The 16,400-nt window shown below is 39.1% G+C and overlaps 1 protein-coding gene across 1 annotated transcript in view; it reads right to left on the bottom strand.

Annotated features, from left to right (window-relative positions):
• TBC1D31 (TBC1 domain family member 31) overlaps window positions 1-16,400 on the bottom strand; it is a 99,473-nt gene that overhangs the window by 28,264 nt on the left and 54,809 nt on the right. The window contains exons 11-13 of the mRNA XM_079144048.1: window positions 15,233-15,366; window positions 2,146-2,279; window positions 496-675 (exon numbers count right to left, since the gene is read on the bottom strand). Coding sequence (XP_079000174.1) covers window positions 496-675; window positions 2,146-2,279; window positions 15,233-15,366 — 448 coding nt within the window. The remainder of the gene's footprint in view (window positions 1-495; window positions 676-2,145; window positions 2,280-15,232; window positions 15,367-16,400) is intronic.

Here is a 16,400-nt window from a genome sequence, read left to right as displayed (position 1 = left end):
CTTTCAGTCACTTTCCTACCAAGCCCTGGAACTCTCAGTCACCATTTTGTACATATAATAAGCATCCCAACCAACAAGAGCCAGATGGGTCACCAATAAGATCATATACAGAATAACTGACTACTGAAACAGTCAACATCCTTTAGAAAGGCAAAAATTTACAAAACCAGGGGATGGGCTTTAGCACTTGCCTGCCCACAAACTCAATCGCCAGTGCTAATTTTTTTTTTTTAATTAAAGAAAAGAAAAATACATGTAAACCCAAAACCCCAGCATTGTCATGATTCTCTTCTGATACCATGATTTTAGATCAAGAGCCTGCTGTCACTGTTTAATTACCTACAAACTACATAAGGTCAGGGATGCAGTCCAACTTGTTATCTTTTATATTCCTATCATCAAGCACCATTGCCTAACATACAGTAGGTGCCCAATTATTATATTTTTCAATTGAAATAACTAAAATTTGAGAACCTGTTAAGAACAGTTACTTACCTCAAAATCATCCTTAAGAGTACAGTTGAGCAAAGGCGCTCTAGAGCAAATGTTGTAGGCTACCACAGTCATCAGCAGGAAGGAGGGATGGTTGGAAAAGACATTGTCAAACAATTTGAGCCACTCCTCTCTTGTCAATACTTCTGAGAACACAGTTTCAAGAAGAGGCCAAGCGTAGAGCTAAAATAAATATGGAAAAACTTATTAGTTCTCTAAGGAAAAATCAAAATAAAATCATTGATAATATTTTCTTACATTCAAACTGTGAAAATCATTGTTAAATACATAATTATGAAAAGAACTACCTTAAAGAACTCTTTTTTTTTTAGTAAGCAAACTTTTATTGAAACTTAAATGGTGATCAGAAACACATTTCAACTGATTTAAGTCCAACACCAATGAAGAGAGAAATTATGGCACCAAAATTTTCTCTCTTCTATCACACTAGGATAGATTCTATTCAATCTACAGTTTTCATTTCTCTAGGCTTTGTTCCACACAAATTTGTGCAAGTTTTCAACATTAGAAGTCTTAAGACTATTAAGGGAGGGGCTGGGGAGATAGCTCAGTTGGTAGAGTGCTTGCCTTGCAAGCACAAGGCCCTGGGTTCGATCCCCAGCACCCAAAAAAAAATAAAAATAATAATAATAAAAAAAAGACTATTAAGGGAAAGGAAAAAAAATTAAATAAAATAAAAATCAGACCTCAAGTCAACAAACACTGCCAAACTACTGGGGTACTGCTCCAAAACGAAATCCACCTTGAGTATAGGTCCTCACATCAAAGCAAGTCAAAACATTAGGTGCTGTGCTTATTACAGAAGCGGGTTGATTGAAAGCTAACTCAATGAAACACTGGATCAACAGTGTGCTTAAGATATAAGTCAAAACAGTGTTCCAACAATGTGATTTCAAACCAAGCAGATTTTAAGTTTAGAAACACTGAAAAATGTGTTTCATTTATAATTACGGAAAGAACAAAGCAGCACTGCATCAATCCAGAAAAAATCAAGAAAATATTCTGAGTTCAAGAAATACAAAATGTAGTCCCTTTTGCTGTTCTCTCAGTTGCTTAAATACCATAGTATTTGCAATTATAGCTAAAATATTCCAACACTTGAAAGCCTATATTACTAGTCATTTCCCACTGAATATTTTTAGAATTTTAATGTTTTTAAAGATCTATCCATATATTCTGCTACATGGTAATATCTGAGTAGCCCAAATAGTTTTTATTCTGGGCAGCCATTCATTTGATCTTGTGAACACCACTGCAGAAGGAAGATGATACAGGAACAGATGAAGTCAGAACATGCACATGTGTTACCAACTCTTTCTAGACTTTAAGGAAGGCAGTCTAATTATAAAGAATGGTATACTGTTAAAACTGTATTTTTATTTTTTGCAGTACTGGAGATTGAACCCAGAGGTGCTCTACCATTGAGCCACAACCCCAGCCCTTTTAATTTTTAACTTTGAGACAGGGTCTTAGACCAGCCCTGACTGGCTGGGATTACCGGTATATACCTCTGCACCTGGCTTACTATGTTTTTTATTATATGCCTTCACAAAAATACTGTTTCATTTATACCAGAATCAATGTTAACTCCTCAAATAAGTTATGTTATTCTAAAACCCTTATACTTCTTACCTGAGATGTTATATCATGATCTATGAAGTGCTGCAGCAGTTCCTTGTCATGAAATGCTAAAATGTTTTCTATCGTACTAAGAATATTGATAGGAGGATTAGGAAAGTATTCAAACCAGTGTTGACACCAATTGACTACAAAGGAAAAAAGAAAAAGGAAAATTCATCTTTAAATACTTTTCTATATTATCAAAGAACTTTGTAACACTTAAATATGTCCACTCTTTCTGTCCTTAATATTTCCATGAATAAAACATAACCCTTCACATTTCTTAGAAGAGGCGATACTATATTAAAATAGTATCTTAGGAGTGCAGAAATTTTACACTTTCATAATAGTAAATGAAAATGTGTCAATTAAAACACATACACACACAAAAACAAACAAAACAAAACAACAACAGAAAACTGTCCAAGGTATTTCTGATCTTAGTTACAGGACATTCTGGTCCCTGGGACCTCCTGTTTTGTTGGCCTCCTGCTTAACAAAAGGATTCCTTTTAAACAAGGTTCCTATGCAGGTGTTCATTAAATGTGATCAATGTTAACATGCCAATCTCCTTAAATCTATTAAAATTCATATATAATCAAAGCTAGAACAGCTTTCCAGGTGTGATGGTGTACGCCTGTAATCCCAGCTCCTTGGAAGGAGGACTGCAAGTTTGAGGCCAGCCTCAGCAAATTAATGTCTCTAAACAAAACATAAAAAAGGCTGGGAACATGCCCTGTGGTACAGTGCCTCTGGGTTGAATCCTCGGTATGAAAAAAAAAAGTTAGAAAAGCTTAGGAGAAATGCTCACAATTACATTCTTACATATTTACACACACTTAAAAACACACTTGTATATACTGTAGCCTGTATCCATTACAATGTACAACTGAAAAGTCCCCACTCCCAGGAAAAGACTGACTGTTCTATAACCACAGTAACAAGTAACCACAGACCCTATTTTAAATTTAACTAATCAATGGTATTTTGTTTCAGTAAACCTGACTTTCAAACCCACCAGCAGTACTCTCTGAAAGTCAGCTAATCCAAATCAAGCTGCATTCCAGCTTAAGGTTTCCAAGGCTGTTTACACTCACTGCCCCACGTAATCAGTGTAGCCAGCAAAAAAAGATCTTCTCAAAAGATCATTGGTTTGTTTTTCTTAATACTGCAACTGTCCTTTACTTATTAAATTCTGCTTTTTAATTTTAAATTCAGGTTGAGTTTCCCTTATCTGAAATGTCTGGGAAGTGTTTCAGAGTTCAGAGTTTTTTGTTTTGGAATATTTGCAAAACTTTACCAGGTGAGCATCCTTAATCCCAAAATTTTGCTTCAAAATCTGAAAATCTGAAAGTGTCATGTTTGCACTCAAAACTTCAGATTTAAAAAAGAAATATTTTTTTAGTTGTAGATGGACACAATACCTTTATTTTATTTATTTATTTTTATGCGGTACTGAGGCTTGGATTCAGTGCTTCACATATGCTAGGGTAAGCACTCTACCACTGAGCCACAACCCTAGCCCCCAAATTTCAGATTTTGAATTTAGAATTTTTAGATTAGGAGTGCTCAACCTGTACTGAGTTGTGGTTTCCTCCTTTGATATTAAGCTCTCCTATTTCAAATTAGTAAAAGAAGTCTTTATTAACAGACTATTGTATTACCTGTGGTTTGCAGACACTTTCCAATTTTGGATTTCATTATATTATTGATCATTTAAATGTGAGTTAGTAATTAAGTCTACACAAGATCTTCCAAAGACTGTTTGAAAAGAAACATTTTAATTTCTCTAAATTGCTGCTTTAAAATAAGTTAATTTCAAAAGGAAAATTGGGTTCAGCAGCATTTACTAAGTACCTCTTATGTCTCAGACACTACCATGCCGCCATATGCCATACACACACACACACACACACACACACACACACACACACAGAGCTCTGGTTCCTCTTTAAAATTAATAGACTACTGTTTTAAAACAAAAAGAAAATTCTATCTGCATTAACCATTTGTCTTAAGTATTTATATTCCACTTTGGTGCCACCACAACAAAGTACGGGTGGAGGATGCAGAGACACTGACTGACAGCAGAGTTAAGAGAAATGGTAACGGTCTGGAGAGTCTGCATATTCCAAATAATACAGGGAAATGACTCTTTACCATCAAATTATCTTCTAGGCACCATGTGGACTCTAAGTTCCAGGGCCATAATGGTATATCCCCAAAATGCTGACATTAAGTTGAAGCTCAGTAAATGTTTTCTGAATAAAACTAATTCGAGTCCCTTGATAGAAATTAATAGCCGCTTGTGTTGATCACCATGGAGGGAACAATCATCTCCTAATTTAAATTTCAGGTATGATTATTTAGAAGAGAAAAATCAGAAAGACACATGCTCTCAGGTAGCGTGCAGGTGTGTGTCCCTTTCTGCATCATCAGGAGCTTGAACGTGACGTTTGAGTGGCATAGCCGCAGTCAGAATCCTGTTCAGACCCCAAGGGGTGCTGGTGGACACGGACCATGAAGGGCGTGTGCTGCATGGCAGGGAAACCCGGCAGGAGAGGCCAGCCCCACCCTGCTGCCACCATGCCCAGTCACTTTCAGCTGGGCCAGCAAGATGGCTGTACAAGTCTACAAAGCTGTGGACTTAAGAGCTCTCTGAAAATCAGAACACACAGCTCTTCTCTAGAGGCACAGCTCTTGAAGGGAGTCGTCTCTTCCTGCAGACTGCCAGTCTGTCCCAGCCCACTTTTTCCTACAATGACAGCCAACTTGAGTGTCTGATCAGTTTTGCCACATCCAAGGAAATGACTGATGTAGTTGTCGATGGACCTGTATTTGTATGTGGTGCTGAGAATGGAGCCGCGTGCGTCACACATGCTAGGCAAGAGCTCCTCCACTGAGCCACAGCCCCCTCCATTCTTGCTCTCCAGTCAGTGGCTCCTGAACGCAGCAGCAGGTGATCCTGGTAAGACTGGACAAGGCCCCACGCTCTTCCGAGGGGTTCCCTCCTCAGTCAGAGGATGAGATCCACAGGCCTGCGGGACCTGGCCATTCTCTCAGGCCTTCCCTCCAGACACTTCTGCCTTCCTCCTCCTGCTCCAGCTGGTCTGGTTTACTTGCTGTCCCTTGTCAAAACGAGGCCCAAACCTACCTCAGGGCATGTGCTATTCCCCCACAGGAGGGTTGGGTTTGTAGCCCAGAAACATCGGCTTGACTCACTCGCTCACCTTGTCACATTTTTGCTCGAATGTCTCCTCCCTACACCACCGGTTGAATCCTCGCTGTAATTCTTCCAAGTAAGCAGCCTCTCTCCTACGTGGGGCTCAGAGGCATCGGTACTCACAGAGCCTGAGAAGAGCTGGACTAGGACGCCTAGGCCAGGTCTTTGGAAGCCAAAGGCGTTTCTTCCTGTCCCCGTGAGAGACACCACTACTCTGACACTCTCTCATAACGCGCACACCATAGATGGCACAGCCACTGGCCGTTCCTATTTTGAAGTGCTCTTGCGGAGCAGGGAGTACCTTATGAAGTTGGACGGGGGATCTGAGGTCCCCAGGGGGCTCTGTGCTCTGCAAGGTCACATAGCTAATGTATGCTCCTGGATAAGGTGGAGTGAGTGGAAGTCTGTGGAAGTCCCAGAGGGGCAAGCCTTGTCTGGTCGCAACTCAGGCCACAAGGAAGAGGGCTGTGTTGCCGCTGGGGTTTGGCAGGCTGTAACCAGGGAAAGAACGCGGAGCCTGGAGCTGGGCCTTGGTGAAGAGCTTTCTGGAACTCTGAAGATTCCCTGGGCCCTCAGGCCAGTTCTCATCAACCGTGTGGGAACATTTTATCCCCATTTTATAGATGAGGATACCCAGAGAAGTTCTGGGAGGTGACTGTATGCATGTGTACCCTGCCCCCCTCTCCCGTGTCCTTCCCAAATCCCCCTGTCCCTTGCTCCCTACTTAGTCCATCTTCCAAGGCCTCATGAGTCACAGGGTTCTGGCCCTTCATTCTTGGAACCTTTGCACCTGTCCTTCCCTTTCCCTGGAGTGGCTCTCCTTCCTGAATTGCTACCCGGCCCTCAGTGCCACCATCCCCGCTGGCCGACAGAACAGACTGCCTTCTCCCTCGCGTTTCTCCACAGCTCTCGTCATGTTTCTAGCCGTGGCTCTATCCCTTTTCCTGGGACCTCAGTCATACTCATCTCTGTACCCCAATGCTGTGATACGCTGGGCTCTCTGTCTCTGTTGGAGCAAAGGGACTCCAGGAAGCCTCCGGGAGCACCCAACTCCACGGCTGTCTCTCTGCCCAAGAACACAGGGCACTTGCAGGCTGTGTCTCTGTTCAGGGATCTTCTGCTATTGACTTTGACAGTCAAACAGTGATTGTTGGTCCCCTTTTTCTTTCCTGCCACAGCCAGAGAGTGTCCTTGCCATGAGCTCTGGGGAGTAGCCTCTCTAAGGTGCAGTGCTGACCCTTGATGCTAGCTAGCACCCCTTCCCTGCTAGGTCCCCCACGGCCTAGGATGCAAAGCCCCTCCTTGCTGGCCCACGGGGGACCTGTCTCCCACCCTTGCCTACTTCCCACCCCATCCTTTTCCTCTCCTGTTAAAGAAAAAATAAAGACACTTGTTAAAGACAAAAAAAATAAATAAATAGAAGAGAAAATTCAGTTTCCTTAGCATACAATCATATGTTAGTGCACAGAACACCCAGGATGGAGTAAGTCAAGACAAGAAGAGCAGACCCCAACTGGAGTGACTCAGGATGACAAAGGTGAAAAATAACGTGTCAAAATAATTTGTACAATTAAATGACTGCCAGTTATCGGGCATAACTAGACATATCTGGACTTATCAGACACACCTAATATTACCGCACTAAGCCAGACACGCAGACACAGATAAAGTGAGGTTCTTCAGAATGCAACATGGCACACTGGTTTGTCTCTTTGCCACAGACCACTCAGGTATACTCCTCGTGGCCCTGCCCAGAAGATAACCAGGTGACAAACTCCCAACTTTCCTGACTCAGATCCTCCTGCTGTGGATGCTGCCCACTTGAAGTCCTCCTCAGTCAGGGTTCTTCAATTCTGACATCTACTTAGCCAAAACCTGACCACATGCAGTGACTCTCTGCATCTGTATTCTCTTTGCACTGCCTCTTTATTTTTTTATATTTTTTTAAAATTTATTTTTATTGTAAACAAATGGGATACATGTTGTTTGTTTGTACATGGAGTAACAGCATACCATTTGCATATTCATAAATTTACATAGAGTAATGATGTTTGATTCATTCCATTATTTTTTCCTTCCCCCCACCCCTCCCACCCCTCTTTTCCCTCTATACAGTCCCTCCTTCCTCCATTCTTGTCCCCCTCCCACCCCCCATTAAATGTCATCATCCGCTTATCAGTGAGATCATTCCTCTTTTGGATTTTTGAGATTGGCTTATCTCACTTAACATGATATTCTCCAATTTCATCCATTTGCCTGCAAATGCCATAATTTTATTATTCTTTATAGCTGAGTAATATTCCATTGTATATATATATACCACAGTTTCTTTATCCATTCATCAATTGAAGGGCATCTAGGTTGGTTCCATAGTCTAGCTATTGTGAATTGAGCCGCTATGAACACTGATGTGGCTGCATCTCTGTAGTGTGCTGATTTTAAGTCCTCTGGGTAATAGGCCGAGGAGTGGGATAGCTCGGTCAAATGGTAGGTCCATTCCAAGTTTTCTAAGGCATCTCCACACTGCTTTCCAGAGTGGCTGCACTAATTTGCAACCCCACCAGCAATGTATGAGTGTACCTTTTTCCCCACATCCTCGCCAACACCTATTGTTGCTTGTCTTCTTGATAATCGCCATTCTAATTGGGGTGAGATGGAATCTTAGTGTAGTTTTGATTTGCATTTCTCTTATTACTAGAGATGTTGAACATTTTTTCATATATCTGTTGATTGCTTGTACATCTTCTTCTGTGAAGTGTCTGTTCATTTCCTTAGCCCATTTGTTGATTGGGTTATTTGTATTCTTGGTGTAGAGTTTCTTGAGTTCTTTATATATTCTGGAAATTAGTGCTCTATCTGAAGTATGAGAGGCAAAGATATTCTCCCACTCTGTAGGCTCTCTCTTTGCATTGCTGATAGTTTCCTTTGCTGAGAGAAAGCTTTTCAGTTTGAATCTATCCCAGTTATTGATTCTTGCTTTTATTTCTTGTGCTATGGGAGTCCTGTTAAGGAAGTCTGATCCTAAGCCAACAAGGTGAAGATTTGGACCTACTTTTTCTTCTATAAGATACAGGGTCTCTGGTCTGATTTCAAGGTCCTTGATCCATTGTGAGTTGAGTTTTGTGCAGGGTGAGAGATAGGGGTTTAGTTTCATTCTGTTGTATATGGATTTCCAGTTTTCCCAGCACCATTTGTTGAAAAGGCTATCTTTTCTCCATTGCATATTTTTGGCATCTTTGTCTAGTATGAGAAAACTGTATTTATTTGGGTTTGTGTTTGTGTCCTCTATTCTGTACCATTGATCTACCTGTCTATTTTGGTGCCAATACCATGCTGTTTTTGTTACTATTGCTTTGTAGTATAGTTGAAGTTCTGGTATTGTGATACCCCCTGTTTCATTCTTCCTGCTAAGGATTGCTTTAGCTATTCTGGGTTTCTTATTCTTCCAGATGAATTTCATGACTGCTTGCTCTATTTCAGTGAGGTACGTCATTGGGATTTTAATTGGAATTGCATTGAATCTGTATAGCCCTTTTGGTAGTATGGCCATTTTGACAATATTAATTCTGCCTATCCAAGAACATGGGAGATCTTTCCATCTTCTAAGGTCTTCCTTAATTTCTTTCTTCAGTGTTTTGTAGTTTTCATTGTAGAGATCTTTTACCTCTTTGGTTAGATTGATACCCAAGTATTTTATTTTTTTTTTTGAGGCTATTGCAAATGGAGTTGTTTTCCTCATTTCCCTTTCAGCTGTTTCATCGCTTGCGTATAAAAATGCTGTAGATTTATGCGTGTTGATTTTATAGCCTGCTATTTTGCTGAATTCATTGATGAGGTCTAGAAGTTTTCTGGAGGAGGTTTTTGGATCCTCTAAATATAGAATCATGTCATCCGCAAATAGTGACAGCTTAAGTTCCTCTTTTCCTATTCGTATCCCTTTAATTTCTTTAGTCTGCCTAATTGCTTTGGCTAGAGTTTCGAGAACAATGTTGAATAGAAGTGGTGAAAGAGGACATCCCTGTCTTGTTCCCGTTTTTAAAGGGAATGCTTTTAGTTTTTCTCCATTAAGAATGATGTTGGCCATGGGCTTAGCATAAATAGCTTTTACAATGTTCAGGTATGTTCCTACTATCCCTATTTTTTCTAGTGTTTTCAGCATGAAGGGGTGTTGTATATTGTCAAATGCTTTTTCTGCGTCAATTGAAATAATCATATGATTCTTATCCTTAAGTCTATTGACATGATGGATTACGTTTATTGATTTACGGATGTTAAACCATCCTTGCATTCCAGGAATGAACTCCACTTGATCGTGGTGCACAATTTTCTTAATATGTTTTTGGATACGGTTTGCCAATATTTTGTTAAGGATCTTAGCATCTATATTCATCAAGGATATTGGTCTAAAATTTTCTTTCCTTGATGTGTCTTTTCCTGGTTTGGGTAAGAGGGTGATATTAACTTCATAGAATGAGTTTGGTAGGGTACCCTCCTTTTCTATTTCCTGGAATACTTCGAGAAGTATTGGAATGAGTTCTTCTTTGAAGGTCTTGTAGAACGCGGCTGAGAATCCGTCTGGTCCTGGGCTTTTCTTGGATGGTAGATTTTTAATGGCTTCTTCTATTTCATTGCTTGATATTGATCTGTTTAAATTGTGTATGTCCTCCTGGTTCAGTCTGGGAGGAGCATATGTCTCTAGAAATTTGTCAATATCTTCGGTACTTTCTATTTTGTTGGAATACAGATTTTCAAAGTAGCTTCTCATTATGTTCTGTATCTCAGTGGTGTCTGTTGTGATATTTCCTTTTGCATCATGTATTTTAGTAATTTGAGTCTTCTCTCTCCTTCTCTTTGTTAGTGCGGCTAAGGGTTTATCTATTTTGTTTACTTTCTCAAAGAACCAACTTTTTGTTATGTCAATTTTTTGAATAGTTTCTTTTGTTTCAATTTCATTGATTTCAGCTCTGATTTTAATTATTTCCTGTCTTCTACTACTTTTGCTGTTATTCTGTTCTTCTTTTTGTAGGGCTTTGAGCTGTAATGTTAGGTCATTTAATTGTTGACTTTTCATTCTTTTCTGGAATGCGCCCCATGCAATGAATTTTCCTCTTAGTACTGCTTTCATAGTGTCCCAGAGATTTTGATATGTTGTATCATCATTCTCATTGACCTCTAAGAATTTTTTAATCTCCTCCCTGATGTTTTTTGTTATCCATGTTTCATTCAATAGCATATTATTTAGTCTCCAAGTGTTGGAGTAATTTCCTTTTTTTACTTTGTCATTGATTTCTACTCAGTCCATTATGATCTGATAGAACACAAGGCAGTATCTCTATTTTTTTGCATGTACTAAGGGCTGCTTTGTGGCATAACATATGGTCTATTTTCGAGAAGGTTCCATGTGCTGCTGAGAAGAAAGTGTATCCGCTCGTTGATGGATGGAATATTCTATATATGTCTATTAAGTCTAGGTTATTGATTGTGTTATTGAGTTCTTTGGTTTCTTTGGTTGGATTTTGTTTGGAGGATCTATCTAGTGTTGACAGCGGTGCGTTAAAGTCGCCCAGAATTATTGTGTTGTGGTCTATGTGATTCTTGTAATTGAGAAGGATTTGTTTGATGTACAGGGATGCACCATTGTTTGGGGCATAAATATTTACTATCATTATGTCTTCCTGATTTATGGTTCCCTTAAGCAGTATAAAATGTCCTTCTTTATCCCTTCTGACTAACTTTGGCTTGAAGTCCACTTTATCTAAGGATGGAAACCCCCGCTTTTTTTACTGGGTCCATGTGCATGGTAGGTTTTTTCCCATCCTTTCACCTTTAGTCTGTGGATGTCTTTTTCTATGAGATGAGTCTCTTGCAGGCAGCATATTGTTGGGTCTTTCTTTTTAATCCATTCTGCCAGTATATGTCTTTTGATTGATGAGTTTAGGCCATTAACGTTCAGGGTTATTATTGAGAAATGATTTGTATTCCCAGTCATTTGGCTTATTTTTGGTTTTTAAGTTGGCTTGGTTTCTCCTTTGAGTGGTTTTTCTCTAAGGTAGTTCCTCCTTTTGCTGACCTCCATTGTTGTTTTTCATTTCCTCCTCATGGAATATTTTGTTGAGAACATTCTGTAGTGCAGACTTTCTATTTGTAAATTCTTTTAACTTTTGTTTATCATGGAAGGATTTTATTTCATCTTAAAATCTGAAGGTTAGTTTTGCTGGGTATAGGATTCTTGGTTGGCACCCATGTTCTTTCAGAGCTTGAAATATGTTGGTCCAGGCCCTTCTAGCTTTTAGAGTCTGGGTTGAGAAGTCTGCTGCTATCCATATTGGTCGCCCCCTATATGTAATCTGATGCTTTTCTCTCGCGGCCTTCAAAATCCTATCTTTATTTTGAATGTTAGGCATTTTCATTATAATGTGCCTTGGTGTGGATCTGTTGTGATTCTGTGCATTTGGTGTTCTGTAAGCCTCTTGTATTTCATTTTCCATTTCATTCTTCAGGTTTGGGTAATTTTCTGATATTATTTCATTGAATAGGTTGTTCATTCCTTTGGTTTGTATCTCTGTGCCTTCCTCAATCCCAATAATTCCTAAATTTGGTCTTTTCATGATGTCCCATAGTTCTTGGAGATTCTGTTCATGATTTCTTACCATCTTCTCTGTTTGAGCGAGTTTATTTTCAAGATTAAATATTTTGTCTTCACTGTCTTCCAAGTGGTCTAGTCTGTTGGTGATGCTTTGAGTTTTTTATTTGGTTTATTGTCTCCTTCATTTCAAGGATTTCTGTTTGGTTTTTTTTTTGAGAATCTCTATCTCTTTTTTGAAATGATCTTTTGCTTCCTGCAGGTGCTCTTTCAGCTTATTGGTATTATCATTCATTGACTGCATTTGCTCTCTTATCTCATCCTTTGCTTCGCGAATCATCTTAATCATGTATAATCTGAAGTCCTTTTCTGACATTTCTTCTAACATACTGTCATTGGATTCTATTACTATAGAATCTAGATTTGTTTGGATCATTTTCTTCCCTTGTTTTTTCATGTTGTTCATGTATCTTCCCCTCTAGTGCTGCAGATCCGGGGTATTGCAGATTTCCCCCTATAGGCTTATAGTGGCCCTATAGGTTTCCAAAACCCTTTCTTTAAGGGGAGATCAATATTAGCAGTGCCCAAGTCAGACACTATGCAATCCTAGACCAAATAGCCCCTATGGGGACAATAACATCAGGTAAATAAGGGAGAAAGCGACTCTGAGGGAACAGGTAAACAGAAGGAAAAGAAAGCAAGAAACGTAAAGAAATAAAAACTTAAATATTTTTTTTTAAAAAGGAGAAAAAAGAAAATCTACTGTATAATAGTCATATACTAATGAAACCTCCCAGTGTTCAGTAGCCTGATGTATGAGAGGTACCTGACAATGAGCTTCAAGCCTCCAACAGGCGTCTCAGGATGGGATTTGCCCCACCCCACCCGAAGATCGGATATGGCTTCCAGGATTATCCAAGATGGCTGCTCTGGCTTCCAAATGTGTTGGCAAATGGGGAGCTGCAGCTCAGGGGTGGACGTGGTCAGCTGGAGGTCCTGGAGAGAGGATGCAGTTGGTCCGGCAGTGGTCCTGGAGATCGGGTGTGTTTGGTGTGGTTGTGGGATCCAGGAGGCCGGGTGCAATCAGTTGGTCTGGGGTCCCGGTGTTAGGGCACAGTCAGTTGGTCTGGGGGTCCTGGCGGCAGGGAGCAGTCAGTTGATGTGAGGGCCCCAGAGGCAGGGAGTGATCGGTTGGGCTGAGGGATCCTGGAGACGGGACTCGGTCAGTCCGGCGAGGGGTCCTACAGAGCCTGGCTGTTGTCTCAAAATGGCGGCAGCCACGTGTAATCAAACCTGCAGGTCCTGTGACAGTGAACTTCCAGGCAGCAGCAGGCAGCTGGTTCTCCACTGGCGGTCTGCGGTCAATCTGCTCCTGGGTAGTTTTTAAACTACAGAAATTGATTTCTCACAGTCTAGAGACTGGAAGACTCAAAATCAAAGTGCCAGTAGATGTAATGTCTAGTGAGGGCACTTGTTCTGATTCTGACATGGTACACCTTCTCACACACTATGTCTTCACGTGCACTGCCTCTTTAAAGGGTTTTACCATTCAGCTTTTTTTGTAACCAACAGATACCTAACTGTGTGAAGTGTGACGTGCGATTTCAGTGCCATACACATTAGTCATTTCGATGGAAAGGAATAAAAAAATTTGCAATTACCAAGTGAAACCAGGAGGACTTGGTGAAATAAAGCAAATAAACTGATGCACCTTGAGAATCTATTATAGCCATCCAATAAATACTGACACTGTGGCCAGACACTATAGTGTGTGCCTTTTGTAATCCCAGTGACTAGGAGGCTGAAGAAGGAAGATAGCAAATTCAAGGCCAGCCTCAGCAACTTAGTGGGGCCCTGTCTCAAAATAAAAAAATAAAAAGGGCTAGGAATGTGTCTCAGTGGTAAAGTGCTCTTGGGTTCAATCCCTGGTACCAAAAGCAAATCAAAACAAAACAAAACAAAACCTGACATTATGGAAACACACAAGTGTGGCACTTTATGCTATTGCATAGCATACTCATGAAAGTTAGCTATTTAACAAGATTTACTGGAAATGAATGTGCAGTCTTGTATACTTACCTAAATTTTGTTTCTTTTTTTGGATAGATTTTGCTAGTACATGTGTTCTATGGAATATTATAGTGAATAAAAACACTTAAGAAATTTATAAAAACCAGGGAAATATACACAATTTTAAATAAAAGAATGATTAAATAACAAACTGCTTAAAAGTGTAGAAAAACTAGAAAGGTAAGTAAGTTATGGTATAAGTTGTAATATTATGTTATATAGCCAATAAATAATGCTTCCCAAGCATATTTAGAAATTTGGAAGTAAATGCCCACAAGAAATTCATCAGTATGTTATCAAAGATTATTTCTGGAGAGGAAAAAAATTAATGAATTTTCTTCTGCATGCTTTCTCCAATGATCAATAAAAATATGATCAAAATAAGTACAATGTAATAAAAAAAGCATGGAAGGAATTACAGCGTCATAATACGAATGCCTGGATCTTAATTTTGTTTTTTGGAATTTTTAATTATTATACTTCAGTGCATATCTCCTTTGTATGAGAAAAACACACTAAGTGCTTTAAAATACTTAAGTTATTTTTGTTAAATCCATCTGAATTTGGATTCAGTTTAACAAACCTGATTTTACTAATATGAAAATAATGACCCATTTGCTGGCACAGATGATGGTGGTGGAGTGACCTTAACTGGAGCAGACTATGGAATATGTCTGCCTGGTTCAGATGCTTTCTGTCACCAACCTAACCTTGGATAACTTAAGTACTCTGTGTTTTGGACCCTCATCTGTAAAAAGGAGGTAATATCTATCTCTTAGGATTATTGTGAGGGATTAAATGCATGAACAAAGATAAAACATTATTGTTCTATGTATCAGTGCCTGGTACACAGAAAGTGTTCAACATAAATGTTAGCCACAGATGACAAAGATAAATAGGCACTATGTGCACAGAGCTTTACAAACTCACAACAATCCGATGAAGAGTAAATGCTTTCAGTAAGTGAGGGATCTGCTTCTTTCTTCATAACCAAATCCAGTGTGAAAAATATCTTCTAAAATTTATCTATCCAAATTTTCTGGTAAATAAAAAAGTTTACATATGTTTTAAATGTCCACTTTGTGCAAAACCTGATTGTTTCACACTTTCCTCACTTAAAAGTAGAGAAATCTAGGATTGCTAGATGTCACAAAGGTGCCAAAACATCAGGAAAATATATAAGAATCCATTCTTGGTTCATTCTATAATCATTATCTACTTACTTATGAGAGTAGCGACAACTTCAAAACAGATAAGCTGGTTGTTCTGGAATAATTTTACAAATGGAAATGCCAAAAGTGGAAGATAGGGTGTGTCGCTAAAGATGGCAGACCAGTGAGCTAAAGCAGATAGGGTTCTGTGAATAAAATAAGAAAGACCAGAAAACAATAACGTCATTAAATTTTATGTGAATAAACAATACACTCATATGATAAAAATTTCAATACAGAAGGTATATTTGGTGAAAACTGTCCCTATTACCTGTCAACTAGATTACTTCCTTTAAAGCAATTTAATTATAAATCCTCTTTTTAAAAGCATAAATCACAGTATATTATAAACACTGTTCTGTACCTTGCATTTGCAGCTAATAATCTGTTGGAAATAGTTAATGTCAGTATATGTATAGCAACAGTCTCATAATATTTTACAGGTGAATGACAGGTATTTTTGCACAGGCACACTTTTTTTCTTTTTTAACATAACTCCCATTCTTGGGCCTTTAAGACCCTTCCCATCTTTTATAAACAATGCTGTGCTGAGTATCAGTGTATGTACATCATTCTTCATGTGGTAATACAAATTTAGATAAATTCCCAGAAGTGGAATTGATGAGTCAAAGGATATGTGTATTTGTAATTTCAATAGCCAGGCCAGGCACAGTGGCGCATGGCCATAATCCCAGTGATTTGGGAGTTGAGGCAGGAGGATTACAAATTGGAGGCCAGCCTCACCAACTTAGTGAGACCCTAAAAATAAAAAAAACAAATAAATAAAAAGGTCTGAGTGTGTAGCTCGGTGGTAAAGTGCTCCTGAGTTCAATGTCCAATAACCAATTATCATCCACAAAGGAATTACATTCCCAGCATTAGTGAAAAGGATGCCAGCTCTCTCACACTTGTCGGCAGAATTTGTTATCAACCATTTCTTTCCAAGTGAGAAATGACGTTTTATTTGATTATGAGGGAGATTAGCAGAATCTTTTCATGTTTAAGAACTTTATCCACTGCTGTGATATGTATGTTAAATTCTTTTTCATTGCTCAGTCCTTTTCATATTTATGTGAACATTTCATATATTAAAGAAACGAGCCTTTCATTTGTCATGTTTTACCTGTATTTTCTCCATTTCACATGTGTCTTTGGTTAGAAATTTTTTCACATGTTGAGA

The sequence above is a fragment of the Sciurus vulgaris genome (assembly GCF_902686455.1).
Source record: "Sciurus vulgaris genome assembly, chromosome: 1".
NCBI lineage: Eukaryota > Metazoa > Chordata > Mammalia > Rodentia > Sciuridae > Sciurus > Sciurus vulgaris.
The sequence above is the reverse complement of the archived record's forward strand: the minus strand, read 5'-3'. Positions and strand labels throughout refer to the sequence as shown.